Source organism: Urocitellus parryii, chromosome 2 (genome assembly GCF_045843805.1).
Source record: "Urocitellus parryii isolate mUroPar1 chromosome 2, mUroPar1.hap1, whole genome shotgun sequence".
Taxonomy (NCBI): Eukaryota; Metazoa; Chordata; class Mammalia; order Rodentia; family Sciuridae; genus Urocitellus; species Urocitellus parryii.
Window position 1 is genome coordinate 69,579,784 of NC_135532.1, and position 27,895 is coordinate 69,607,678.

A 27,895-nucleotide genomic window follows, 5' to 3' on the forward strand; every position below is an offset into this window, starting at 1 on the left:
AAGATTCATCCCCACTGCTGGGTATATCAATAGTTCATCCCTTTTCATCGCTGAGTAGTGTTCCATTGCATGGATGTACACAATTCATTTATCCATTCACTGATGGAAAGACATTTGGTTGTTTGCAAAGATGTTTTAAATGTTCACATACTTGTCTTCATATGAACATATGTACTCATTTCTTTTGAGAACATGCCTACAAGTGGGATTGCTAGGTCATATGATAGGTGCATGTTTAATTTTATAAAAATCTGCCAATATGTTTTTAAAGTAGCTGTTTCATTTTGTGTTCCTACCAGCAAAGTCTGAAGTTTCTAGTTGTTCCATTTCCTTAACATCACTTAGTAGTTACAGCCTAAAAAATTATTTTAGTCATTCTAATAAGTGTGTAGTTTATCTCATCATGGGTTTTACTTTGCTTTTTCCTGGAGACAAATGACATTGCAATTTTAAAATACATTTATTTATTATCTGTATGTCTTCTCTCTCATGAAATACCTTTTCAAATATTTTGCTTATATTTTTCTTTCTTTTCTCTTTTTTGGTAGGGGGATACTCTATCACTGAGCCGTATCCCCAGCCCTATTTTGTATTTTATTTAGAGACAGGGTCTCCCTGAGTAGCTTAGTGTCTCACTTTTGCTGAGGCTGGCTTTGAACTGGTGATCCTCCTGCCTCAGCCTCTAGGATTATAGGTGTACACCACCGCGCTCAGCCTTGCTTATATTTTTGCTGTTTATTTTGCCTCTCAGTGAGTTTTGAGGATTTAAACAAAAATGTTTGTTTACAGGTCCTTTGTTGAATAAGTGATTTACAAATTTTCTTCCAGTGTGTGGTTTATATTTTCAGTCTTTTAACAATGTATTCTTTAGAACAAAAGGTTAATTTGATGAAATCCAACTTAAGTTTTGTTCAATGAATTATGTTTTTGATGTGATATCTAATAACTCTTTACCTAACCAATGATCATAAAGATTTTTCTTCCTCATTTCCTTCTAGAAGTTTTACAGTTTTATGTTTAACCTATAGGTCAATGGTCTAGTTTGAGTAGATTCCTTTTTTAATGCTAAAATGTTTTCAGTTTCATCTTCTAATCTTTGGACTGGTTTTGCTATGTCTTTGAGAAAACATCTAAGAGCCAAAAATATTTATGACTTAAGAAGCAGTATTTTAAAAGTTCCTTATGTCTCTTAACCAAACATCTTAGTGAATTTTCTGTTTGCTCTAACAAAATACCTAAAGATACATATTTATAAGGAGGAGAGATTTATTTAGCTCACAATTTTGGAGGCTGCAAGTTCAAGATCAGGCAACCCCACTTGTTCACCTCTGGTGAGAGGTCACAGTGGTGAGAGTGCATGCAGTAGGGAGAAGTAGATTGGCCAAACAGGACACCATTGAGAGATTCAGGCTTGCTCTTTTATGGTAACCCACTCTTGCAGGAACTAACTGAAGTCCCACAAGAATTCTGTCATTAACCTCCTTTAAGGACAGCAAAACAATAACCTGTTCATTTTCTAGGTCCCATGTCTTAAAGGTTCTACTGCCTCTTAATGTGGCAATACTGAGGACCAAGTCTCTAAAATATGAATAACCAAAGTCTCTAATATATGACCAACCAAATCTGAACCCTGGGACCAACTAAAGTTGATGTATCTTCTTCCAGCTTCAACATAAATTTAAATTTTATTAACCACAACAGCATCTGCATACATTTGAAAAGTATAGTATGTGGATATCCAGGTATTTAGTGTCTAACTTGCGCTCAGGGCTTTGCAGATCAAGAAGTCTTCGCAATAATTCTGCCCTCCTGTGGTCACGTGGTGGTTTGCCATCCACAGATCTGCATCAATCTCTTTCTTTTAAAGATAAAGAAGCAGAGGTTCAGAGGGAATCAGCTTCCTTATCAGGGTCAAACAGAGAGTTGGTGGCCCAGCTAGTCTGGAAGCTAAGTCTCCGGGATTCTGGTCCAGCACATGTTCCGTGACTGTGCTTATGACTGATGGAAATGGTCTCTAGCTGCTAGAAAGTGAGTCTTCACTACAATAACCATTCTTCTGAACTAGGCCTTACATTATACAAGTTCTTTGAAAGGATGGGTCATGTTTTCTAGACCATGAATGCCCAGTTTTGCACATCCATTGCTGTCTGTAATTGGGCAGTTGTGGAATAAGTGCTTGTTGAGCCAACGGCTCCTTCCTTAGGTGAGGAACTACTTCATAGCAAACTATTTATAATAGATATGCATTTGAAATACCTGGAAGAGAACTGGTTATAATGTACACAAATAGCATGAGATTTGATATTGGAATGACTAGCTTGAAACTTGGAGTCACTAATTAACTATATGTGCTGAGGCAAATGACCCAACTTTTTGAGTCCCAGTTAAAAAAATAATACATACCCCAAAAGTTATATGTATGGATCAAATAAAGTAATGTACATGAGATCCTGGCAAAGCTGGTATGTACAGAGGCCACATCAATATCAGTTCCATCTCCTTTGCCATTGATGGAATAAAAATCCTATTTGTGGAATATAAAAGCTCAGTACAATGAAAAGTAAAAACAAAACTCATCATTAAATATGAGGGTCAATTGTTCTTGGCGGAGCCTAGACTTGTGTTGCAGTTGTAGAAATGTTTGCAAAGTCAGACTTGGACTAGTCTCAGAGCCAAGCATGTTATCCAAAGAAGACAAAATGGAAAGAAGTGATCTTTGCAGCAGCTTGTGGAAATGAAGTAATATACTCAGCTTTCTTCATGCTGATATTTCTTTTAGCTCTGGTCTTTGTACTACAATCTGCAAGTTGTCATATGTTTCTTGTGAAAACTGCCTTTTCATTCCTCAAAGCTGTTCTTTACAATTTTAGCCACTACTGTGGTGGCAGAGATCCCACAAAGGCCTGGTGGGGGAGGACAGAAGGGAGAGCTGGGGTCACCTCACCCCAGCTTAAACATCATGTCTTCAAGCGGAATTCAATCAGGATCACTCCAATAAATGTCTTTTGTTTCCTTCTCTTCCAAACACCCCAGGCCACAGCTTCCTGCTTGCTGCTGGCATTTTAATCCCCTGCTTGGCATTGCCTCCTGCTCTTGGCACAGTATGAATGACTCCTCTCATCCCCTACCCCCACCCCAGGCTTGGGCTCTGTCATCTGTGGCTATCATTGCAGAGAGGCCCAGGAGAGGTCCTGGAGGTGAACTGAAGTCAAGTGGCACTGCCTGTGCCCTGACCCTGTCCAGTACATGGACACCTTGGAACTAAGGATCCTCCTCTGCTTTCCCTGGTCTTCACAACCTCACAACCAGTATTTTTTTTTCCCCAAGTGCTCCTCAGACCATCCCAGATCTCCTTCTGTTCTATCCATCTCTACCTCCCAGACCCACCCCATCAATATTTACCTACCTCTTTGAGACCTTAGATGTTCTAACATTTAACATTGCTCTTTCTCCTTTCGGTAATCTACCTTCCCATCTTGTTACCCTCTCTAGTCTGTCCTCGGATATCCAGTGCCCTGTGCTGCAGCCTGATTATCACTCAGGATGGACCACCTCCTTCTGCTTTTCCTCTGCTTCTGGCAGGGAAACATTGAATCAGCTAAGACACACAGATACACTAAAGGTTATCACTTGTCACATATACCCAACACAGGGATTTTTTTTTTTTGAGAAAAAAAAAAAGATGTTTTCAATACAAACAAAATAGCCTCTAACTATAGAATCTGACACTAAGCCAGTAGGGGGAAACTATTTCCAAGCAAATTATACCAGTGTTCTCTGCTCTTCTTCTGGCTTCAGAGCCACCATCAACATAAGAGCCAGGAGACTCACTGTTGCCCCACCGTACATCCACCCTCCCCCCAAAAGCCTCACCACTGCACACTACCAAAGAGTCGTCAAGACAAATTCCATCATGTCTTCCATGCTCATGTCTGTGGATCTCTATAGAAACTCCAGGCAGGACCATTCTCACAGACTCTGTACCCCTGACCCTAACCCAGTGTGATGTCATCCTGCCTCTCAAAGCCTTCCATTTGAGCCATTATTGTCAGTTAACCCCCAGTTAATCCATATCAGAGGATTAATGCCCTGATTAGGTTAAGGCTGTCATAGACTGATGATTTCACCTCTAATTTTCTGCACTGTCTCCCACATGAGCTTTGGAGGGACACTTCATAGATAAACTATAACATACTCCTATTATGTTTTTTTGTCCAGCACCATGTTCTACCCAAAGTGCCCATATCAGGGTTATCGATGATGATCATGTTGTCAAAACCATGCTGATTTTCCAGTCCTTGTGTTTTTGGTCTATTAGTGACATCGGACAGTGCCAATTACTCCTTCCTTGAAACTCTTCTCTCAGTTGCTTTCAAGATACCACACCTTCCTATTTCTCTTTTCTTTTTGGTCACTCCTCTTTGGGCTCTTTTGATGTTTCCTACTCTTAGGCTTGACCTCCAAATACTGTAGGAGCTGACAGCCCAAACATTGACCCTCTTTTTGTCTCTGCTTATACTGACTCCCTTGGTGATCTCATTCAGTTTCAAGCAGCAAATACCATCTCCAAGATGATGGTGGCCATATTTATATGGTCTTCTTCTGGATATCTCCAGGGTGCATTCCATCATTCCCTGGAAGTCTCAGCTCACATTTCACCTTACAGAGAAGACAAATAGTGCTGTATTCTTAATAAAACAGTGTTGCTACCCCTGCTCTATCTGTTGCTATCCCCTTACTACATTTATTTTTCTACATAACTCTTTTCTCTCTCTGATACACACTTAGAAGTATATTGAAAATCTTTTGTAGACAGGAACATTGTCCATCTCCTAGAGTGTGTTGCACATAGAAAGCTACCAATAAGTGGCTGTTGAATGAAAGCATGATCTCATTCAGTCCTGACAACACCCCAATAATCCTATTAGAAGGATTATTACAGATGAACAAACAGCATTAGATTAACCCACTGTCCCACAGCTGGCAATTCAGGCAGACTGACTCCAGAGTCTGACTACCTAGCATGCTGGTAGAAGCCAGAGGATCCTTGGAGTCCAGAGACATGGATACTTTTATTGGATACAGAGTTTATCTTGAGGACAACAGAGAACATGGTTATGATGGTGTGGGAGGTAGGGGTAGTGACATGCCCTTGGAAAGGAGCTGACTCCATTGAAAATATACATGTAATTGTGTGTCTCCAGTTCTTAGGTCACTAAATCATGCTAACTCAGAGACTACTTTGGTACTTCATTGGAAAGTTTAGGCCAACAGTATATTTTATACTTTGCAAACATCAAACTGGCTTGTGCTGACAATATTTAAGTTCGATTCAGTTAAAAGCTTCAAAGCAACTTTACCTTGAGGTCTGTGAAATTGAAAACCTTTCTTGCTGTTTCCATAGCAGTCTGATGGTTGATATAATTCCTAAAGAAGCTTATATGCCAAGGCCCAAGAACCCTTCATTACATTCATGAGCTACTGACTCAAAATGCCATGACTTGAGCTAGATAGACTAGTGAAGTATTATGCCACTTAAAGAATATATTATAATTCAAACTATAATTAAAGAAGAGAAAGTTTCAAAAAATCTGATTGAGTGAACCTTTTAAAAATGCATATTTGAAATATGCATTTGGGCTCCATGGATGCTGACCTCTCAGGGCCCTCACAGGAGGGGATTAGAAGATGTAAGAGATGTTTTCATGCAGGAAGTAGATGTGTTAGGTTAATAGATGCTAAAATACACCATGTTTCCATAAAAAATGAACTGTCATTTTCTGTTTTAAAGGGACCCAACTGTTCACCCTCCAATACCTCCAAAGCCCAGATCTCCTGTTCCTTCTCCTAACCAGCTGAGACCAGACAATAGGTAAGAACTGGCACTGCAGACTTTATTGCCAAAATGAAGTTCAAGGGAAATGGGAGTAAATGATCTGGGATCCACTTTGTGCCAGAGGTGAGGATGTTTTGCATGCACATTCACAAGTGAAGCACATGGAACTTTTCCTGATTTTATCTGTTAACATGCTTGTGTATTTATGTTTGCTTTTGAATGCTAATTCCTATTACTTGTCTTATGGAGATGCACTTTCGAGATAAAAACGGAACAATATATTCATGTTCATGTATTTGTGCTTAGGCTTCTTATATGTTAGCTTCTAATATTCACATAATGATGTATGTATGTACTTGGCATATATATTATATACATATACAATTATAAACCATATTAAACTATATGTATACATATTTGATTGATATTTACTCCTAGTTAAGTTTCCCATTAGAAAGAAGCTCTATAATCTGATGAAAGATGTCCTTGAAACTTTGTGTTACTACTGAAATCCTCAATTATGTTAGAAATACCTTTTGGGGTCGCCTTTTATTTTTTCTTAGCTAAGAAGGATAGTTTAATTCAAAACTCTCAAAAAATTTGAAAAATATTTGTAATAACTTGTCTCTGAAGCAGAAAAAACAGAGACGCTTTTTCATGTGAACCTGTCACTCTGTAATTAATAATTAGAAACATATTCAGAGATTTAAAATCTTCCCAAGTCTTCCTGTTCAATTGCTTAATAATCGTGAACCATTTTTCAAAACCTGCATTCCACATTTCCATTATTATTATGAGATTAAAAATGATATCAGTGAAGACTGAATACATTAGACTTGCCTTTGATTCTTTAGTATTTTTGCTTTTTGATGGTGATCTTTCTGACACCATGTAAGACACAATTGTAGAGCTGTTCTTCAAAAAGTCACACCTGCAGAACTTCAGTAAGAGGGTGACTGGCTGGAAGTGCCCACCATGAAGCACCTTAGGTGTTCATCCTGTTGGGTTAAAACTCCAGATCTGAACTTCTCTCCAGTGGAATTCCACCGGATCTTTGAAATTTTGCCCTCAGGATGAGAGCATGTATATTTTCTAATGAGTTAAGAGAATATCTATCCAACAAACCAGTTAATAATATGGATTAGATGTGTAACTCTTCATTTGTTCAATGGTTATAATTGTCCCATTAAAACAGCTTCTCAGGCTTTTTCTCTTACCCGATTATTTTTCTTTTACTCTTATGTAAAAGAAGTATTGAGCAATTAAATCTTAATGTAAATAGGATTTTTTAAAAACCCAAAGAAAATTGCCTTGTACCACCTAAATTCTAATCTAAAAATCAGCAACACGTAGTTAACTTTAGATTTTCCAAAGAAGCTAAATTTCACAGGAATGGGTCTAGTCAATTTTTACTACTCGAATCTTTTTCTTCCATAAATGATCTGAAAAACAAAATTGGGACAACTTGCATGTTTTTTTTAAAGGCTGATTACTTTAATCACAGCAAGATGATTTTAATGAAAGAATATGAAAGGGAAGTGTTTCCTATGTAATTAACACATGTCCTCAGGAGAACAAAAAATAGTTGAATACAGCTCCTTGAGAGCAAGCAAGCGTGTATAAGTAGGTCAACCAGATACTTAGAAGAGCAGAGAAAAGCCTGATGTCATAAATTGTGACAGAAGCTAGCACTGTAAAATTTGATGCTGTCAGCTCAATGGGGCCATTCTCATTGTGGTAGTTGCATTTGAAATAGAGACTTATTTCCTGTCTTGTCCAAGCAAATGTATTTCTTGACAGTTATCAGATGGGATAAGTCTTCAAGGAAAACACCATCCCTTTGATGCTTAATAACAAAAAAATATTCTTAATATTTTAAAATGTTATTTCATTATCTAATGGAGATATGTATGAAAGTGCTTTGACGAACAGAGACCAAAAGAGTGAACATGAACATATGTAGAACAGATATTTCTAAACACACCTTGTTGTACAAAATATATTAAAACAAGGTGAAATTATAAAATTAGTATATTGGAGTCTTTATATTTTTTTCATTTTTCTATTGGTGTTGTATAATTATACACAATAGTGGATTATTGTTTCATATTCATACATGCACATGATATAACAATATAATTTGATCAATATTATATGTATTTTTGTACTCTCTAGAAACTTTCAAACAGGAAATAGTTGAGTTGCTGCCAACCCAAAGAGCTAGGGTAGAGTTTGCTATGTTAAGTAGCAATATGATTCCAACATATACTGCTCATTTTGAACACAAATATTTCCTTCTGTTAAATTTAAATTTAACATAGAAATGTTTCCTTACCTAACAGACATTATCTTTAAATACAGGCAGATATGTCCACCTAAACCAGGTGTCTATACGGAAACCAGCAGATCTGTTGAAAGAAATATAAGGTACAATGATCTCTGTCTATACAGATATAATTGTAGCAGTGGTAAAATATGCTTTCTTAGTACACTCCAAAAATATGAAACAATAATAAAAGATAAAATTAATTTTTCTGTTGGCTTTAATATAGTTGATAATAAATGCTTTCATAGTACTTACAGAATTTTGATCCTTGTATTTCTTTTTTTTAAAGTATTTTTTAGTTGTAGTTGACACATATCTTTATTTAATTTATTTATTTTTACATGGTGCTGAGGATCAAACCCAGGGTCTTGCACGTGCTAGGCGAGTGCTCTACCACTGAGCCACAACCCTAGCCCCTGATCCTTGTATTTCAATCCTAAACTTTACATTAAGCAAACAACCAGAATGTCTTGAGCATAGTAACAGAGTCAGATCAAATCTCTTGAAGCTTGTTCACTTTGGTAGTCCCAGCACTTGCCCCCAGGTCTGTGGCATAGTTAGTGCAGGTATATGAATGAATAGGCAGAAACATATCATTTGGTTAAACTTGTACTACAAGAGCTTTAGTAGTATCTGCGATAGAAAGTCAAGTCCAGCTCGCCCTGCAGCTTAAGGAAAAGGCTCACAAATTGTGTTGATTCCCTTGGGTAGGGTGGCATTTCCCAAATGCCTGGCATCTCCAGGACAGTCCTGATTGACACCTATTGTTTTGCACATCCTGTCTAGTTTAACATGTGTTCTAGATTGTATCTTGTCTGTTTATTTTCTTTTTTTAAGGAAAAAAAATACTGGTTTTAAAAATACTTTTTGAACAATGCCATTTTTATAGGTACTTCAACATCGTAAACCAATTTTCAGTAAATAATTTTTTGAGAGATTTTTAAAGTTCCAATTTATAAACTTTTTTTTCAGTATTATCTCTCCTTTGATGCTCAGAAGAGTCAGGTTTGAGACACCCACCACACAGATACCTTACCTTTCGGAGAATCATCTTTTCCTTGCACCTAGGAACTTAAAGTGCAACTCTCTGCATTTCCCTAAACTGTGTTCCCTTTGACACAGATGTCAATGCATTTTCTGGAAAGAAAGAGTTGAATGGTCCAGTACACAAGGAAACAATGACATAGTGTTCTCTTGATTAGGACTTTCTAGAACCTTCAGCATGCCTGTGTGAAATTTGAATCACCTAAAGTAGGTTACATTTCCTAAACTTAGTTGATGAGAACATTTTTTTTCTTCATGCAACCATATTAACCCTCTATGAGACATTTGTGAAAATGCAGGTCTTAATTATAGGTGAAACTATAAGGACTAAATTATTCCTTTCCATGATCTAGGGAGGTCAGCCTGGATCTAAGCCTTTTGTGTCTCAGGTGCTTCTACCAATAGTTTAAGTGTCTTTTCTTTCCCCTCTGAAATGCTGAGATGACAGATATTTTCACCCTGTTTGAGAGACTCATTAATTGTTCAGACCTGTTGGTTATTGCTCCTTGGATCTGGAAGAAAGACTTCTGAACTTGGCTTCTGTTTTTCCTTGTGCTGTAACTGCATTTTCTTTTATATGTCCTTTTTAAAGTATGGAGCTTGAGAACCAATAGAGGGATTTCCAGCACCTAGGTGAAATGACATTGCGTAGGCTACAGACGTGTGTGTGTGTGTGTGTGTGTGTGTGTGTGTGTGTGTGTTGTGAGCTGATATGATAGCACTGTTTTGTTATTCTGTTCAAGTCAGTAATTCCTGAACAACACATGTACTACAACTTCTGCACTAGAAACAGATGAGAAATGTTAGCTCCTTCAAAGCTCAATCCACTGCCATTGACCTGTGCCTCTTCCCATTGTTTGAAGGAGTCAGGATCATCGCGGTAACATCGACAAGGTGGCCACATCAATGGGGAAAACTGACAAGGGGTGAGTGGTCTGAGAGCTCACAAGCTGTGTCAAAATGCCTTGTGTCAAAAACACCTCGCCAGTACCTTGAAAATGTCCAAACATGAACAAAACCTCGGAGCTTTTTATTAAGTATGATTGCAAAGAAGAATAATTGAATAATAGATGATGGTGACATTTATGGACACTCTTCTGCTTCCTCTTCTGCTGACTTTACCTGTTCTTATGACCTCAGCCACCACATCTCATTCCAGATCTCCAGTCCTTTATTTATGTTGTTGGCCCAGATCTCTACTTATCAGTCTCCCCAACATCCCATTTAAGATGTCCTAGGCTGTATTCAATTTCCTTCCCAAAGGTGCTATTTCCTGACTTCTGTTCTTTAATTTCTGTAGGCTCTCCTTTGTGAAATCATTCTTGATTATTTCATCCCTTACCCCCTTCATGTAGTATAGACAGGTATGAATTAAATATCAAATGCTTCCGCTGCATTGATGGTTTCTCCCAGTTCAATCCCTCATCGACTGCTGCATAGTGGTTAGAGTGGTTGGTCAGATTTACTTATGCTACTCAGTCTCTCCTGCCTCTGAACCATGACTGCCCATCAGAGCCAGAGATTTTTTTTTCTATTAAGTTTTTGCTCATACAACTACTGTCCTGGCTCCCCATCACCCATTTAATTACATACAAACTCATTCAATGCTGTTGCTTAACCTGGCTCCAAGTCTGATGCTTCAGAGTTACTTCTGACTTCACCTATGTTGTTAATCCTATATTCAGTAGCAGATGGGACCACTATCTTACAGCATCCCCAGATACTCTGCCTTGGTTTAGGGATCCCCTCCATGTGGCAGTCTTCTCTAGCCTCAAGGTCACCATTTCAGTCCATCCAAGTCCTACTATTTTTCCAGATCCAGATCAAACACCACCTCCCCTGTGAATTCTTTTCTGAGTGATCCAGTGAGATGTGACTTCTGCCTCTCCAAGAGATTGGAGCCCCACTGTTCATAGTTTGCAAAGCTCATAACAGTTGCTCTTGTTCCATGTTATTTGTGTAAGTGGGTCCCCTCCCTCTTATCCCATAATCTTCAGGGCAGATATGCTGTCTTATTTGCCAGATGTGATTTTCAGTGTCTGTCACACTGTTTTGTCCAAAGGAGGTCTTTATAGCTGATTGTGTTAAAATCATGAAGGGCAGTGAGACACCCTAGAGTTCAAATATTCCATTGTTTAAATTGCAAACCCACAATATTTTTCCTTGTTGGATAGAAGTTAATAATGATAAGAATGTTACTAGAGATTTCTGTCTCAGTCAAAAGAACTGAAGAGAAGAAACAAAGTGACACTTGGTGTTTCTCTATAAATTCATTAGCCCATAGGCACTCTGCAGCCACATGGAGACTGTCGAAAGGATTTGGATGTTTTATGTCCATTTCCTCTCCCGTCTAAGTTCCTGATGCTCTCATTCTATTAATTTACTTTGTGTGGAGGATATTTTGTTTTCAGTAGGGACTGAACAATTTTGGGGTGGGCGATGGGGACATTTGGGAGGAGATAAGTGAGTGATGCCAAGAGGAAATGGTGGTTTGGCATTAATCAAAGAAAAACAATGAGGACAGCAGACTTTCCTGTCTCTGCCTCCAAGCCACAATGGACAAATTTCTCAGCCACACACGTTCATCTCATAGAGAAGTCGTTGCTTTGATAAGCACCGGGGACAATGTACTACAGGCTGTCCAGAGGGAATAGAAATGGTGTTATTTATTCCAGCAGCTCTTTGTGGACTAAATGTTACTGCTATCTGATTAAGGGCATTTAATTTGTTGCAAATGCAATGGTGAAATTGAATAGCCAAAGCTTTCATTGATTGACAGTCATGTTGAAAGCTCAAGTTTTTTTTTTTTTATGTAGAATATAGTTTCCATTTTATTTAATTTACCACAGAGTATCTTCTCATGGTTTATGCTAATCTTCTTCAGATAAACACAAGCAACCCCGAATCCTGAGAATCTCTTCAGTGTGACTCATGCCAGTCAGAATGGTCTGGAACAAAAGTTATAGGACTCTTAGCTTTGCTCTTTTCCTTGGGACATGAGCAGATTCACATCCTCAGAGTTGGCAGGTAAAATTTTGAGCCAGAAAAAATAACAGGACACCATATTAGGGTTGATGTGGTGTTTGTCCCACACAAGGATAGAGCACTAATCAATTTTTTTTTTTTTTGGTCAGTGTCAGCAACTTTTGTATTTCGATATTTATTCTCAGCTTTCAGTCCTATCATTAAATACATAAGATTATGTGAAATTCCTCCCCTATATGATGGCTGTTAACATATTCTTAGGGTCTCCACAAGGATTGCCTTTGGCAGTTATTATGGCAAAAGTGTTATGCTAGGCATCTTACTGCACAAAGTGACTTAGCCACTGCAAAGCTATGACATTGTCTTGATGTCTCTAAATTCAGTTAATAAATAAATATAGAAAACATTTACTACATGAACCATCTAGAATTGATAGAATGTTGTTTATTATGGTGGCAGAATTAATTGAGAATTTATGACTTGCCGGGCATCATGCTAAGCACTCTATATTCATTAACTTAGCCATTTTTATCTGATATACATACAGTTAGCATTCTCATTTTACAGATGGGAAAATTGATCCAACAAGAGTTGAGGCAACTCACCCAGGGTCACCAGTGAATGACTGGTGAATCCCAGATTGGAATGTGGGTGTCTCTGAATTGGAAGATTTAATGTGTAACTACAAGTTACCAGCTCTTACGGACTCCTGGTCATCACCTAACCCTAACCCTAACCCTAACTCCAGAGGTGACTCAGGAAGAAATCGGGACAATAAGAATGCTTGGGAAACTGTGCAAGTTTAGAGGAGAGAGAAGAGGAACCAAGATTTGTGAATGGAGAAACTAAATGAGGAAGGCAAGAGAAATGGGTAGAAGAGGGAGAGAAAAGTTCCGGAGAAGACACAGTGTGAGGAGGAATGTGCCGGAGGAAGCAAGTCAGGCACTCTTGGGAACAACCCTCCCCAGGCTACCTACCTGAGGAAGAAAACTGAGTTTGTGTGATTTTAGGGAAATTCCTGAACCCAGGATTTTAGCTTAAATAGGTTGCTCCTAAAACAACCAGAACTTTGCAGTTCTCAGATACGGCTAGCACTGGCTAGCACTTTTAGCTGACTGACCTAGATGGGTAATAGTAGAATTCCAGATAGAAGCCAGACTTACAGATGAGTGAGCGTCTTCCATAGCTACTCCATGTGCAGATACTTCATGCAGGGACAGAATCTAGAGTCAGCACCTGTCTTTGTTGATTCAGTTGAAAATGTGTATTAAGGATCTACGTAAAAGCACAGTATTAAAAACTGAAGAGGATGCCGTATAAAATACAGTTCTAAATTTCAAGTGATGTGTGTATGTAGGAGCAGGGACACTAACATAAGGCAAGTGTGCGGTTGCTATAATACAAAGTATAATCAACAGAAGCCCCTTAAAGGAGATGCCCCAAACTCCAAATACTGTAACTATTCCAAAAACGTAGGGAAGTTCCGTCAGTTGGAGGACTAGGGACTAGGACCTTGGAAGTGGCATTTAAGGAGAGCCTTGAAGATTAAACAGGAGTTTTGCAGGTGATCAAGGTAGGATACATATTGCATTTCAGAGAACTGAGTTATTTTAAGGTATATCTACCCATCAACTCTGAGCAGCCTTTTACTAATATGAGTTTTCTTTTTCTTTTCCAAAAAGTGAAGAATTGGATAATATCATCAAAATGAACAAAAGCTTGAATAGGTAAGACTTAAAAATTAAGACTTTATTTATTCTCAGCCTTCAATCCTATCATTGGATACAAAGTGTCTTTGATTTTCATACTCCATATGCTTTATATAAATAACCACTTTTTTTACTGAAATATTAATATGCTCTATATACACAGAGTTTGGTTTGATTGCTGAATGCTTTTAGCTTAACCATTTCAAAACCCATAATATCCTTGTTACCATTATCTCTTTATCTTGGATCATTTATAGTTGTAAAACTTAAATTACGTTGAAAGAAAAATTTACGATGGAGGCAGAAAGGGTGTATTTCATTTTAGTTATCTCTCTGTTACTTTGTATGCTAACAAACTAAGTCAGCAGGGACCAAAGAAAAGGAGAAAATTTTTTAAAAAGTCAAATGAATGAATCAGTCAGAGGATTGTGAGATAAGATTTTCGTATCAGGCTCTAGACAGTAATGATCTATTGACAAGTCACTGAAATTTGCCACTTTTCAGTTTTCTCATTTACAAAGAGAGGAAGTTTCAGACAGGCAGCTGCCAGAGGTGACTGGCTGTATGATACAGGTAGTGGTGGAACCAAGTCAAAAATGGTGAATGTCTTGCTAAAAGCACCAGTTTGACTTCTCAGTTTCAGCTAAGGGTTACCACAGGCAATCTGGGTCCACTCTTGCAGGACATTTTCAGGAGATTCTGAAAATTTAGGATCATGACCATCCCTGTAAACACTAGCTCACATGAAAAGGAAAATACTTGGGCTGGGGCTGTAGCACAGTGGCAAAGTGCTTGCCTAGCACGTGTGAGGCACTGGGTTTGATCCTCAGCACTGCATAAAAGTTAACAAATAGTCCATCTACAACTACAAAAAAATTTTTTTAAAAAGAAAATACTTCATATATCCAAGCAACGCATTCATGAACCTATCGTGGCTGGCAGACCCCCAGTTTATGTCTTTTAATTCATCTTCTCGAAGCTTCACTACAATTTAATTTTGAGTGAAAATACCTGTTTGGAATAAAGCAATTTAAAGAATTGTGGTTCATCTTTTCCAACCAGCTTCTATTTCCTATTTTAACCAATCTATGTTTATATTTTAAAGTTAAGCATTCATCATTATTACTGCTGAGATTTTTTTTTTACATCAATATGTTTAAAGGAATCAAGGTCTTGATGGTCTCTTCAGAGCAACCCCAAAGGCTGAGCAAACAGAGAAAAGGTAAGCCCATCTGTCTCTGATCCGAAAATCTTATCTCCCAGACTGCTTGTCTTACTCCTTACATGTTATCTGGAAGGGAGTTGATCCTCTAACATGGAAATGCATGAGCAGATGGGCTAGTGCTCTCTGCATTGTACATTGAGTTCAGATACAATTGCCCGGAAGGATTTTTACTCTTCCATTCAATGGGAGTGAATGAGCAATTTATGGAGAATGTTTATTGTATTTGACCTTTCAAGATACCACACAATTTAATTTCAGAGTGCAGTTTTTATTTTTGAGTTTCTCTGTATTTACAGAGCCAAAAGTCTTGAGAGTCTCATCTATGTGAATACTTTGATGGACAAAGGTGGCAAAGGGTGAGATTTGATCAAGACAGGCTGCTTTGGTTGGGTCCTAGTATGTCTACTATTTTCTGGGGGAGACCTCTTGCTCAGGGCAAGGGTCAGGCCGGCTGGAGGAATAGGCCCTAGATCACAGTCAGGAGAGGGTGGGAGTCTCAGTGCTGGCTTTGCCTGCAGCATCAATGTGGGTGACCATGGGGACCTCTGTTTCCTCAACCCATAAACTAGGGGCTATGACCTGGCTGATCTCCAAGTTCCCTTTGATTCTAAAAGTGAAAGAAACCCAACTGGCTATTACAAGTAGAAAACCATTGCATTGTTTATGAATTAAATACAGTTACTATAAGACTGTTTCTGGGGGTATAGCTGTTCAATGTTGAAGTCTTTAAAACGTGGATTCCAGCTGTACCAAGTTGGAATCTTAGTAGCTCTTCAAATGTATATGTATATAGATGTATTTGTAAATAACTTAAGGCCCAAAGCCATGCTTTTATTTATTTTGTATCACAAAATGGGTTAATGCATGATCAGTAGCTAAACTAGCAGCATTTGAGAGATTAATATACTGGACTACTATAAGATTAACTTTAATTATTAACATCCTTTTTCATGTTGGAAGAAACCAAAGTCTTGACAGTTTCATTAAAGAAAATCCCAGAGCCGTCAAGAATGACAAAGGGTAAGGATTTAGGAGGTTTCTACTATTTTCCCCCCAAATTGTTGTTTCCTTTGTATTTGGTTAGTCATTTTTATTTGCCTTCCTAACATGATAATCATCTCTATTGTCACAGTTATTTTTAAAAACCATTTATCTGTGCCAATCTGTGTATAGAATGGTATTCTCACTTTCCAAGTCAATCTTGGCAGCTATGTTCTCAATTCTTTCTGATACTGAACTCTGAACAGAGTCTGTATGATGGAAAGTGTGGCAGTAACAAGCACACAGACACAGGATGCTTGATAAAAACATTTTTCATGTAAATGTGCCAACTCATCACAGGTGATTTTTAAATGGAGACTAGATGAAGGTGGAAGAAGTCAATTCTCTTTGAGGGGTTTTATGAGTTTTATAGGAAGAGAGAAAGTTTTTAGATATTTAAAAACAGAGTTTGGAAAATTCCACAAAACTGGTGGTAAATGGGAAGAAAAATAGGAAGAACATCTCAGGAGGATCATTTTTGGGGATATGAAAGAGAAAGAAGTGTTCATAACTAGAATAACTTGATAGCAACTAAATTTTAATGCAGGAATAAAGATCTTGTCAGCATAGGAAAAAAAGAGTCCAAGAGTCCTATTTCTTTTTCCATCTTCCCCACATCTTTCTTTCTTTGGAGGGGTGCTTAACCACCCAGCCACACCTCCAGCCCTTTTTTTAAAAAAAAATTTATTTTTGAGACAGGGTCTTCCTAAATTGCTTTAGGCCTTGATAAGTTGCTGAGGCTGGTCTCAAAGTGATGATCCTCCTGTCTTAGCCTCCTGAGCTGCTGGTATGACAGGCCTTTGTCACTGCACCTTCTTTCTAATAGTGAAAGAACTTACAATGTTAACAGTCTTACCACAGTGAAATCAGACAGAAGGAAATGGCAGTTTAACAACTGGGGAATTTGAAGGATCAGCTTTCATATTCTCTAATGATTTTTAGTCTTTGATGTATGAAAGTTTTATTCCATGTGCCAGTTTACACAAAGTATACCGGAGCCATAATAGTGTTATTTCAACTTTTCAAGGGAACTTCAGACCTTTAAATACACCCTTAAACTTTTTAGAAGAAATTGCTTGACTAAATCCTCCAACTATTTAGATTTAAAATGTTGACCAATTGATTTTCACTCTGTTATGAATGATTTTCATACTTAAATAAGTCAACATCTTGCTGTATAGACTGAAGTTCACCTCCCTCCAAACCTCTCTCCAAGAAGCAAAACCTGAGACCTGGGAGGGACTTTAACTTTGAAGTTGATTCAGTTGTATCTGAGTAATGGTTGGACTCTTATATCAAGATATCTTGAGAATTTTGCATCATGAGCAGAGCCATTTGAATTAAATATTTCTAAGAACTTCTAGTTCTTTTTTTTTTTTTTTTGTATCAGGATTGAACTCAGGGGCATTCAACCACTGAGCCACATCCCCAGCCCTATTTTTATTTAGAGACAGGGTCTCACTAAGTTGCTTAGTACCTTGCTGTTGCTGAGGCTGGCTTTGAACTCATGATCTTCCTGTCTCAGTCTCCTGAGCTGCTGGGATTACAGGCATGTGCCACCGCATCTGGCCAAGAACTTATAATTCTTTAGGCACCAATTATGTCTTAGTCTTGTACAAAGTCTGCTGCTGTTATATGAGTTTCTGAACAGAGCACAGAGCTGCCCTCTTTCTGTCTCTTGCTCTGCCTTTTCTTTTCTCCTAGTGTTACAAAGAAACCAAGGCTTGGGAAGTGTTAATAAAGTTAATCAAAGGACTGATAAATATGAGAAAGTGTAAGTAGCATTCCCACCTTGAGGTGGCTCTTTTTTCAGGTCTTACACCTCATTACACACAGGAGAGTTATGCTGTCCTTTGCCACAGACAAACTATTTAGAGACATCAGGGAGGAGTATGATGAGTGCAGTTTCCTCAGACCACGTGTTTGAATTGCATTAAAGTAGGCGCAGGAAAACCTGCTACATAATCTCTGATTTTGTGTTTTCTTAAATAATTTAAAAAATGAACCAATTTTTAAATGTAAATTTAGAAATATAGAGGATAATTTGTAAAGTGAGAGTCATGTTGGGAAGCTTCTTTAAACTGGTGTAAATCAAGCACTATTGTGGATATTAATAAAGATAAGCTAAGGATAAGTATCAAAGGTCTTTCTGGTCATTTGGTCCTAAAAACACCTGACGCTGCATTCAACATTCTTATTTATACAATTTCACAGAAAACTGTATTTCACCTGACTTAAAGTTTTGATTTTTTTTTTTTCCCAAAGAAGCCGAGATCTTCAACCTATTATCAAATCAAATGCCAAGACAGAGAAAACCAGCAAAGGGTGAGAACTGTGTCTCTGAGTCTTGGTTGTTTATTCCCAGATTCATTGGTGGTCTTCTCAGTGATGCTGAGAGTATCTATTGCATCTCTGCGCTTGTCTTCTCTCTCCAGACTCATCTCTGATGCCCTGGTCTTCACTTTGAAAAGTCTATATGATATTCTATGTAAATTCACATTTACACAGAATTCAGAAAATCCTAGGGATTAACTATACTATTGTTAGGCAATTCTTATACCAAAAAATCAATTTAATATCAATGTAATAATTTTCTCCCCAAACGTGAATAAACCATCAATAATATGGAATTCATATGTGCACCTATACTATGGGAATATTTGAAAGTGACCTAAATGTTTCTTTTTTAAAGAGATGAAGATTTCGAGAATATAATCAAAGTCAATCCCAAAGGAAAGGAAAATGTATCTGGGTAAGACTTATTGATGGATTTAATTTTGATTTCTGTAAGAGATGATCAAAATAATTTGATTTTTTAGCTTCATGATAAAGATGGGTCATGACCATCCCTTCTTGACCTCCCCCCACATAAAACCGCTATTTTTGAAGAATGTTCCAGAGTGTTCCACAGTTCGATAGCAAGTTGCCTTTTCTCCCTGTTTGGGGTGTTGATTTATTTTTAGTGATGGAAAACTGAGTTGCATTTCTTTTTCTAAAGAATGCAGTCTTGACGAAATTTTTGAAGTAGGTTTCCAAAATGACAAAGATAACCAAGAAAAAGTCTTGGTTAAAATGCTCATAATTCACCTTCTCTCAGGAGAAGGCAGCTGGGGAGAGGCTGGGAGTGCTTACTTTACACAGGGAGTAAGGGCTCACCACCGCTGTCTGCTGTTTGGAGCGGTCAGGGTGGCAGCCTTACCCGTCACAACGCTCCTGTTATCCCCAGCATGTTAGCAGTCCCACCACAGAGAAATCAGACAGAAAAAAAATGGCATTTTAACAACTGGGGAATTTGAAGGACCAGCTTTTATATTCTCTAATAATTTTCAGTCTTTGATGTATGAAGGTTTTATTTCATGTGCCAATTTGAACCCCTTTTGGTAGCACTTATTTTTATTTTTATTTTTTACTTTTTGGTACCACTTAATGCATTTTAATGGAGGAGTGTGTGTTCCCTTGGAAGTGAATCATATTTTTTTTTTGCTCTATGAGGTATTTTCTTTTTCTTTTTTTATTACTCACCATAATTTACTTTGAGGCAAATTATATTTTAAAAGGTTTGGACTGGAGCAATGATTAAGTTTATATATAGGCATGTTGTTATGATTATTATTTTTGTATTGTTAAAATATTATTTATGTGAACATTTTACTATTATTTAAAAACAGAACAGGCAGTTATATCGAATTTCTTGAGTAAAAATTTACGTTTGGTATGAATCAATAAAGAATTTCATCAGTAAAGGTCTGAATCAGTAAAGAATTTTTAAGCTGGGTGTGGTGGCGCACACCTGTAATCCCAGCTACTCTAGAGGCTGAGACAGAGGATTGTAAGTTGGAGGACAGCCCAGGAAACTTAGCAAGACCCTGCCTCAAAAAATAAAAAGGGATGGGGATGTAGCTCAGTGGTAGAACATCACTGAGTTTAATTGCCCCAATACCACAGGGAAAAAAATAATCTAACTTACATTACTTCAGTGCTGCCTATTTTGAGAGTTCTCAGAAGATATATCTGAGAGCAAAGTTGATTTTGTTCAATTACAAGTTTCATATACTTAGGAATTCTGGAAGCAAATATATATTAACAAATAAATATTGTTTCTTACTAATAAATAACCTTAAATGTTCTTCGGTAAGAGAATTTCCATTTTCTTTTAGAGCTTCAAATGTTTACATTGTCATAGAGAACGTTTATATTTAGCACTTCTTAATTTTTCCAACCATTATTCATTTGATTACTGTTTTATTTTATTTTATGTCATTCATTAAAACTCATTTTCTTTTTCAAAGAAAACAAGACTTCAATGGGCTTATTAAAGTGAATCCTGAAACAAATAAAAACATCAAGAGGTAAGACATTTAGAACCCTCCTCCCCCTTTTATGTGGCATTTATAAGCATTATGTTAGAATTCTGAGTGCTTGTATTCAGAACAGTATTTGAAGTCATTTGTGTGTATAAGTGCTTATGTGCATATAAATGTGTGTAAGTAAAAGTGTATGAATGTGTATGTGCAAGTAATGTGTGTACCTGTATGTGTGCATGTGTGTATATATCAGTAGTGTGTGTACATGAACATGTGTTTTAAGTTGTGTGTATGTATAAATGTATGTGTGTGTATGGGTAAGTAATGTATATGTGTGAATTATTGTGGTATATTTGTGTATAGTGTGTGTATGTGTATGCAGTGTGGTGTATATGTGAAGATTGCAAGCTTAGAGCATGCTTGATTAAAAGAGTTCTTCATGAAATATCAAGTAACTCTACAGAGATAATGTCCTCTTGCTTATTATTCTTTTTAAAGCAGATGGAATATTTTTGAAACTGGGCTTGTTGGCATATTGTTGAAAACAGTGTGCTAAGTAATTCCATGTGGTTTCCCTTGAACTCTTTCCATTCAGTTAACAGTACATGATATTATTTGTTAATTCTAAAATGTGTCATCAATGCCCATAGGCTCCACTGGCAGAGCAAGGGCTCAGCTAGCTAAAAACTGGGGTGCACACTGTCAAGCTGTCCTGCTCTTGGCCATTTGGTGTAGCCAGAGGCACAATCTCACCATCAACAGGACGAGGACAAAATGTGGATTACCTAGGCGACGTGGAAGGTTCAGGATGATAATATGCACTGAATTTGAGCAGGGAACCAGAAAGAACTGGGTTCAAATTCTCTCTCTTGCTAACTGTGTTTCTGCACCTCAATTTATTCATCTACCAAAGATGGATCAGATCACAATACTCTCATGCCTGGCACATAAGAGATACAAGTTGTTACAATAATAAAGATTCAGGTGAATTGTATTGTCTTATTGATTTAGATGGTGATTAAATATTTAGTTTACCTTGACTTTTGAGAAAAATCTGTTTTCCTTTCCAGTTTTTTTAATCTTTCAAATGGTGACCTATATTTCTTAATATATTGGAGTGTGTATGTATATACATGCCTATGTGTGCACATGTGCATATACACATACAAATGTTTGTGGGCATGTGTGCATTCACATACATGTATGTGTATGCCTGTGTGCATATGGGAGCATGCATACACACAAATGTGTGTATGCTGTACACGTGTGTAATTGCATACCTATAGACATGCTTTTGTGTTCATGAGTATAAGTAAGTATAAGTGTGCTTTTGTGTGTATATGAGTGCATATGTACATGGATGCATGTGTACTTGCATGTGTGAACTTATGTGCAGTGTGTGTTTCTATATTTTTATGTATGTGCTTTCCTGGGCTATTAGGATAGTAGTCGTTAATTTCTTTTACTATACATAAAGAAGTTCTGTAGATCTTTAAAAAATAAAGTCAGATCATGTTTCTTTCCCTGTAAAAAAAAATGTTTCCACATTCTCCCGTTTCAGATAGAATTGAATTCTAATGTTTAGCAGTGGTCTTTTTCTTTCTTGGTAAAGCCCTGCCAGATGGATCTCTCCTATTCCAGGCTCATTCCTGCCTTAAGGCTTGGCAGGTGCTGCTCCTGCTTCCTGAAATGCTCTATGCCCAACTGTCACCTTCTCAGGTCATTTCTGACCACTGAATATAATTAAGTCACCTCCCTTCCCCCTGTCCCCAGTGCCACAGGCACCAGGCACTCTTTTATTTTTTTTTTTAATAGCACATATTGTTATCTGAAATTGCAGCATTCATTTATATACTCAATTGTCTATTTCCTGCCTCTCCCCAAGTTGGAACAGAAGCCTGGTGTGAGCCGGTCATGCGTCTGTTGTGCTCACATCCACCCTAACACTTGAGGCAGAGCCTAGCCCATCGTCCACTGGGCTTTCCAACCTATGTCCTGAAAGAATGCCTAACTACTGAAGATGTGTACACTGTGAGGCATGGCTTCACAGAGTTAATTCCTAATATTATGTACACTATTACATCAATTAGGTTATACATTAATGAATGATTTCATTCATTTGTGAAAAACTACCATTAACCTCATCATTTCTTCAATGTTTTAAAGGGGCCAGAGTCTTGAAAATCTGATCAAAGTGACCCCTGAAGCAAACAGAAGGAACCAAAAGTGAGGATTATGTTTTATCTCTCTTCCTCTCCCTCCTCATCAATTCGTGTCAGAGGATGAGTTGAAAAGCCTTTGGATCAGAATCAGAAAGTCCAAACATATCAGTTTACGTACTGTGAATGTTAGCGTATCAGTGTATTTGCTTAATATACTTTTGTGACAGACAGTCACAAAGCATGGACTCTTCAAAGCTGGTTTTAAAGTTCCATACATGTTGGAGGTTGATATTAAGAGAGTATGCCTTCTGGAATTTTCCTTAAGATAAGTACATAGACTGACATAAAACATATTATGTGTACATGCCAAAGACTAACAGCAGAGTATTAAATACACTGAAATAGAGTCTGTTATTTTTCTGTGTTAAGCACTTTTTTTTTTTTGATGCAAAATTTGCTAGGGACCAAATGTCTCCAAGACTGAAATACTGTCTTGCTGAGTCCCAGTAAGTTTCAGAGAGGTAGAAACGCTCCAAGCATGCATAGTCACCTTTAATTGTTTTCAACTCTGACATGATCTCTGTGCACACTTATACTGTTTCTGAGATTCAACGAATGATTTCATTCATTTGTGAAAAACTACCATTAACCTCATCATTTCTTCAATGTTTTAAAGGGGCCAGAGTCTTGAAAATCTGATCAAAGTGACCCCTGAAGCAAACAGAAGGAACCAAAAGTGAGGATTATGTTTTATCTCTCTTCCTCTCCCTCCTCATCAATTCGTGTCAGAGGATGAGTTGAAAAGCCTTTGGATCAGAATCAGAAAGTCCAAACCTTATTACTTACTAGCTGAGTGTCTTTGAGCAAGTCCCTTGAATACTGAATTACAGCTTTGACCTTCTTCTTTCTTTCTTTTCTTTTTCTGGAACTAGAGAACCTAGAAATGCTTTACCATTGAGCTTTATCCCCAGCCATTTTTTATTTGATTTGATTTAATTTTTGACAGCTCTCACTAAGTTGCTGAGGCTGGCCTCAAACTTGCCATCCTCCTGCCTGAGCCTCCCAAGTCACTGGGATTACAGGCGTGCACTACAGTGTCCAGTTTGAGTTATAGTTTCTTTTCCAGAATGAGGTCCATAATATTCATTCTGCTTTTGGCACTGGATAGTTGTTAAGAATCAAGTGTAATAATGGATATAAAATACCTTTAAAACAGAAAGGTACTACAGGTGAATTTTACCAACAAAACAATTTAGTTATAGCGATAACATTAGGTGAAATGCTTGTAGAAACTGGGCAAGAGTTTTAGGCAAATTGTTATATTGTGCTTGAATCAATTATTTTTTAGAAAACCCAATCTTGTTCTGATTTTACAGTTTTTATTTTGACTATAAATGCAAAACCAAGCCAGTATATCAGTGATTTGTATAAAGCTCAAAATGTTTACTCTTTTAAAGGGAAAAACTAGTATTGATATCTGTTAGAACTGTAGTAAAATTCATCTTGAACACATACATTGCTTTAATCAAAAGAGTCAATGAATTTAATTCCAACTTTATTTATGGTGTGTGTGTTTGTCTGTTTAAAGTTCCAAAGACCTTAATAACCTCATCAGAGTAAGTCCATCAACAGGAAGAGGCATGCAAGGGTAAGATTTAATAAGCTCCTTTTTTTCATTTCATTATAACCAAAGCTTAAAAGTACAATTAAATCATCCTTTTAGCTGACTGATGCTGAACCCATGATTGTCAAGAAAACCCTGTAACACTGACTTCCTCAGATTTGAAAAGTTTAAGATCTTAGCCAATTGATGGCTGATACAATGAAGGTACATTTGGTCAACGAGGCCCACAGTTGTTTTCCCAGGATGGAGATGACATTTTTATTTTTTGGCTTGATTTCCCCAAGCAGAAGGGAAGGCACAGTAGCTGGGAAAGAGAACTAGGCTGGAATCGTTAGATAGAGGTCAGTCTTGGCTCTGGCCCTTGAACTTGTGTGGTCTGGAGCTAGTCACTTCTGTGTGTGCTTCAGTTTTCTCATCCTCAAAATAAGGAAATCGGGCTGGCTGCTTTCTAGATACTTCCATCACTCCTTCAGGTACTAAGTTCCAATAGGGTGGTTGGTGTTGTGGTAAAGTCCAAGCATTCTGGAACTAGACCACCCAGCCATGTGAGAAGATACTGTGTCTCAAGTTTTTCTTCTACTGAACTATGATGTTAATACCTCCTGTGCCATAGGATTGGCGTGAGGGTTAAATTTCATAAATCATAGCAATCATATGAAGAGTGAAAAAAAATCCTAAGATACTAGTTATTATCCATTATTCCTACGCAGATATTCATAGATGATTAATAGATATCACTAAAAAAAACTTCAACCTTTTGAGATGGTCTCTGTTTTAATAACTATTTTATAACAAAAAAAATTTCTCAGTTTCAAAAAATATTTATGATGATTTGATGAATATCTACCACTGACCTGATCATTTCTCCCATGTTCTAAAGGGGCCAAAGTCTTGACAACCTCATCCAAGTGGCTCCTGAAACAAACAGGATCAAATCAGGGTAAGGTTTATGAAAGTCTTCTATTTCACCCTGTTTTGTTTGTTGGTTTTTGTATCCAACTTTAAAAATAGGATGGAATACACCGCCTTACCATAGAGACAATCAATGATGGGACCCCAGATAAGTATTTCCTCTGTCACTGTCCCAGGGCCTGGTGTTCAAGGCCTTGCTTGGGGGATCCCTGGCTGTGGGTTTTTGCAGGAAAGATAATTCTTTGAAATACCAGAGTGACCCTTCCAGTGTGGGATTTGTATTCCATCTTGGGATTTTCTAAAAGGAAATGGGGATTCCCCATGGAAAGAAACATCATCCCCAAACAATTTTATGGGCTGGGGCTGTAGCCCAGTGGCAGAGCACTTGCCTAACGTGAGTCAGGCACTGGGTTTGATCCTTAGCATCGCACAAAAATAAATAAATAAAATAAAGGTATGCTATCCATCTACAACTACAAAAAAATAAAAAATAAAAGAATAAGAACAATTTCCTAAAGCTAAGCAACCTAAAGAAAAGTCCTCAGATGATAAAAGTTTCTCCTTCCTTCTTCGTCCACTGTTTATTCCTTCTTCTTATTGTATACCACCCAAAATATCCTGAAGTTTAGAGATCATTTCTTAAAAATTATATTCAGTTCATCGAAATAATAAAGAATACAAAGAATGACATTTGGTTTTCATATAAAGAGAATTTTCTCTAAGGCACAGCATGTTAAGAAAATAGACAACAAAACCATGAAGTTATATACATATATTGTTATATAAGTTCCAATATGAGTTAGACATGAAAGATACCGAGACCATACCTTCTTTCTGACAGATTTTCTCTTTTACTTTGCATATAGAAATGTTTTCTATTTTTATAGTAAATAGCCATCAAACAGAGCTTATTTTGACTAGATCAGGTATCAGAAGCTTTGTGTAAAAAGGTTAGGTAGTAAATAGTTCAGTCTCTCCTTTAACTACATAGTCAGCTCCACCAGTGAGAGCAGCCATAGAAAATATCTTGAAAATACAAGGACATGGCCATGTTCCTATAAAACGGCTGAAAAACCAGGCAGAATTTAGCTCCAGGGCCATAGTTTGCCGGCCCTTAGACTAGATATTGTTTTATTTAGAAGGGAGAGCAGGGTCAACTCTGAATGCATTTGAGGCCACTTGTAAAACACAGCTGGCTGTCCTACCCCACTATTGCATATAAAGTTTCATTCATTTTATATGATTAAACTGGTGATCTCAGAATGCTTAGTGTTCAACCATCTTCAGGGTTTGTGCACCCAATAGGAAATCAACTTTATGGTCAGACACTGAATCTGAAGACCAAACAATGCTCTACATTACAGACGAAGGGAGTAGCTATTGTCCTTTGTCCCTTTCCCAGGATGACTTAGTTTCTAAAGGTGAAGGTGGTCTTTCCTAGAAGCTGCATGCTGACACTCATTGCTTGGTTGTGTATTCATTTCTTCTACTTGACAGTGAGATTTTTGAGTACAGTTGCTAGTTGTGTAGTCATGAACAAATTGCTTAATCTTTCAGCTTCAGTTTCTTTATCATAAAACCAGGAGTTAACCCTCATCATGAGTTACTAGAAAGATTAAATGCCATCTTGCTTATAAAGTACTTCTTGCTCAAATACTCATTTATTAAATATTATCTATTAGTATTATTGGTGCTATTATTTTTCTTCATTTTTGAATCCCCATATCACCACTTGATTCTTAAAGAAGATACTGAAGAAATTATCCTGTTAAGTTAAACATTACAAAAATACTGACATTCAACAATTTTTAACCCACAAATGATAATCTAATATAGTTTAGCATAATAGAATATAATAATTTATATCAGAGGATAGATACATAATAAAATGAGTTCATAGGTTAGTCCCAAAGATTAGTTAAATGATAAAGTCTATCTGGTCTCTTTTTTGCTTTATGATATTTAATGCATTGTCTAATAATAAAGTATATCAAATAAGACTTTTTGTGCAGGCTCTTTGTTGTTAGGGTTGGTATGAGAGTCCAGTGTTATAACAGTATATCTTTAGAGCTATGATTGCCTCAATATTCAAATAGTTTAAAATAAAAACATAAATTATATAGTCTGAAATCTTGCTTGTTATGCTTTGGCTACATGAAGTGTGATTCTAAAATGATTTATTTAATATCTTAGAGTAGCACAGAATTATATCATACGTGTATATACACACATATAAATAAAGACATACATATTACTTACATAATTTAGAATCAGGAAATAATGTTTTCAAAGTCTCAGTTGTTATTACTGGTTTGTGTTTTGGAAGGGGGAGGAAGCAAGGACCACTGAGTAATGATATAGTTTCATATTTTTCTATTTCTCATTATAACCTCCAAAACTATTCTAAATGCTAATTCGACTACACAAATATAATATGGAAAGTAAGAAGTTTAAAAGTAATTCTGCTTTGTGTTAGACTTGACAGAGACATGAGTAAAATTAAATTCTCACATAGTCAATGGTGCTCATGAAGTAAATTGATAGAAGCTATGTTTTTTGTGTGTTTTTCTACTCTTTTTAAAATATATTATTATTTTATTTTATTTTTTACACAAATGGAACACAATTTTTCATTTATTGTTGTACATGATCTTGAGTCACACCATTTGTTCACTCATACCCATACATAGAGCAATAATATTCGTCTCATTCCACCATCTTCTCTCC

At 37.1% G+C, this 27,895-nt stretch overlaps 1 protein-coding gene across 1 annotated transcript in view; it reads left to right on the top strand.

The window, feature by feature from the left end:
* Positions 1-27,895, top strand: part of Scel (sciellin) — a 117,812-nt gene that overhangs the window by 21,980 nt on the left and 67,937 nt on the right. Inside the window, exons 8-20 of the mRNA XM_077795479.1 lie at positions 5,792-5,872; positions 8,198-8,263; positions 10,070-10,132; positions 13,874-13,918; positions 15,063-15,122; positions 15,422-15,481; positions 17,881-17,940; positions 18,432-18,491; positions 18,859-18,918; positions 20,456-20,515; positions 22,637-22,696; positions 24,221-24,280; positions 25,137-25,196. Of these exons, the coding sequence (XP_077651605.1) occupies positions 5,792-5,872; positions 8,198-8,263; positions 10,070-10,132; positions 13,874-13,918; positions 15,063-15,122; positions 15,422-15,481; positions 17,881-17,940; positions 18,432-18,491; positions 18,859-18,918; positions 20,456-20,515; positions 22,637-22,696; positions 24,221-24,280; positions 25,137-25,196 (795 nt within the window). The remainder of the gene's footprint in view (positions 1-5,791; positions 5,873-8,197; positions 8,264-10,069; positions 10,133-13,873; positions 13,919-15,062; positions 15,123-15,421; positions 15,482-17,880; positions 17,941-18,431; positions 18,492-18,858; positions 18,919-20,455; positions 20,516-22,636; positions 22,697-24,220; positions 24,281-25,136; positions 25,197-27,895) is intronic.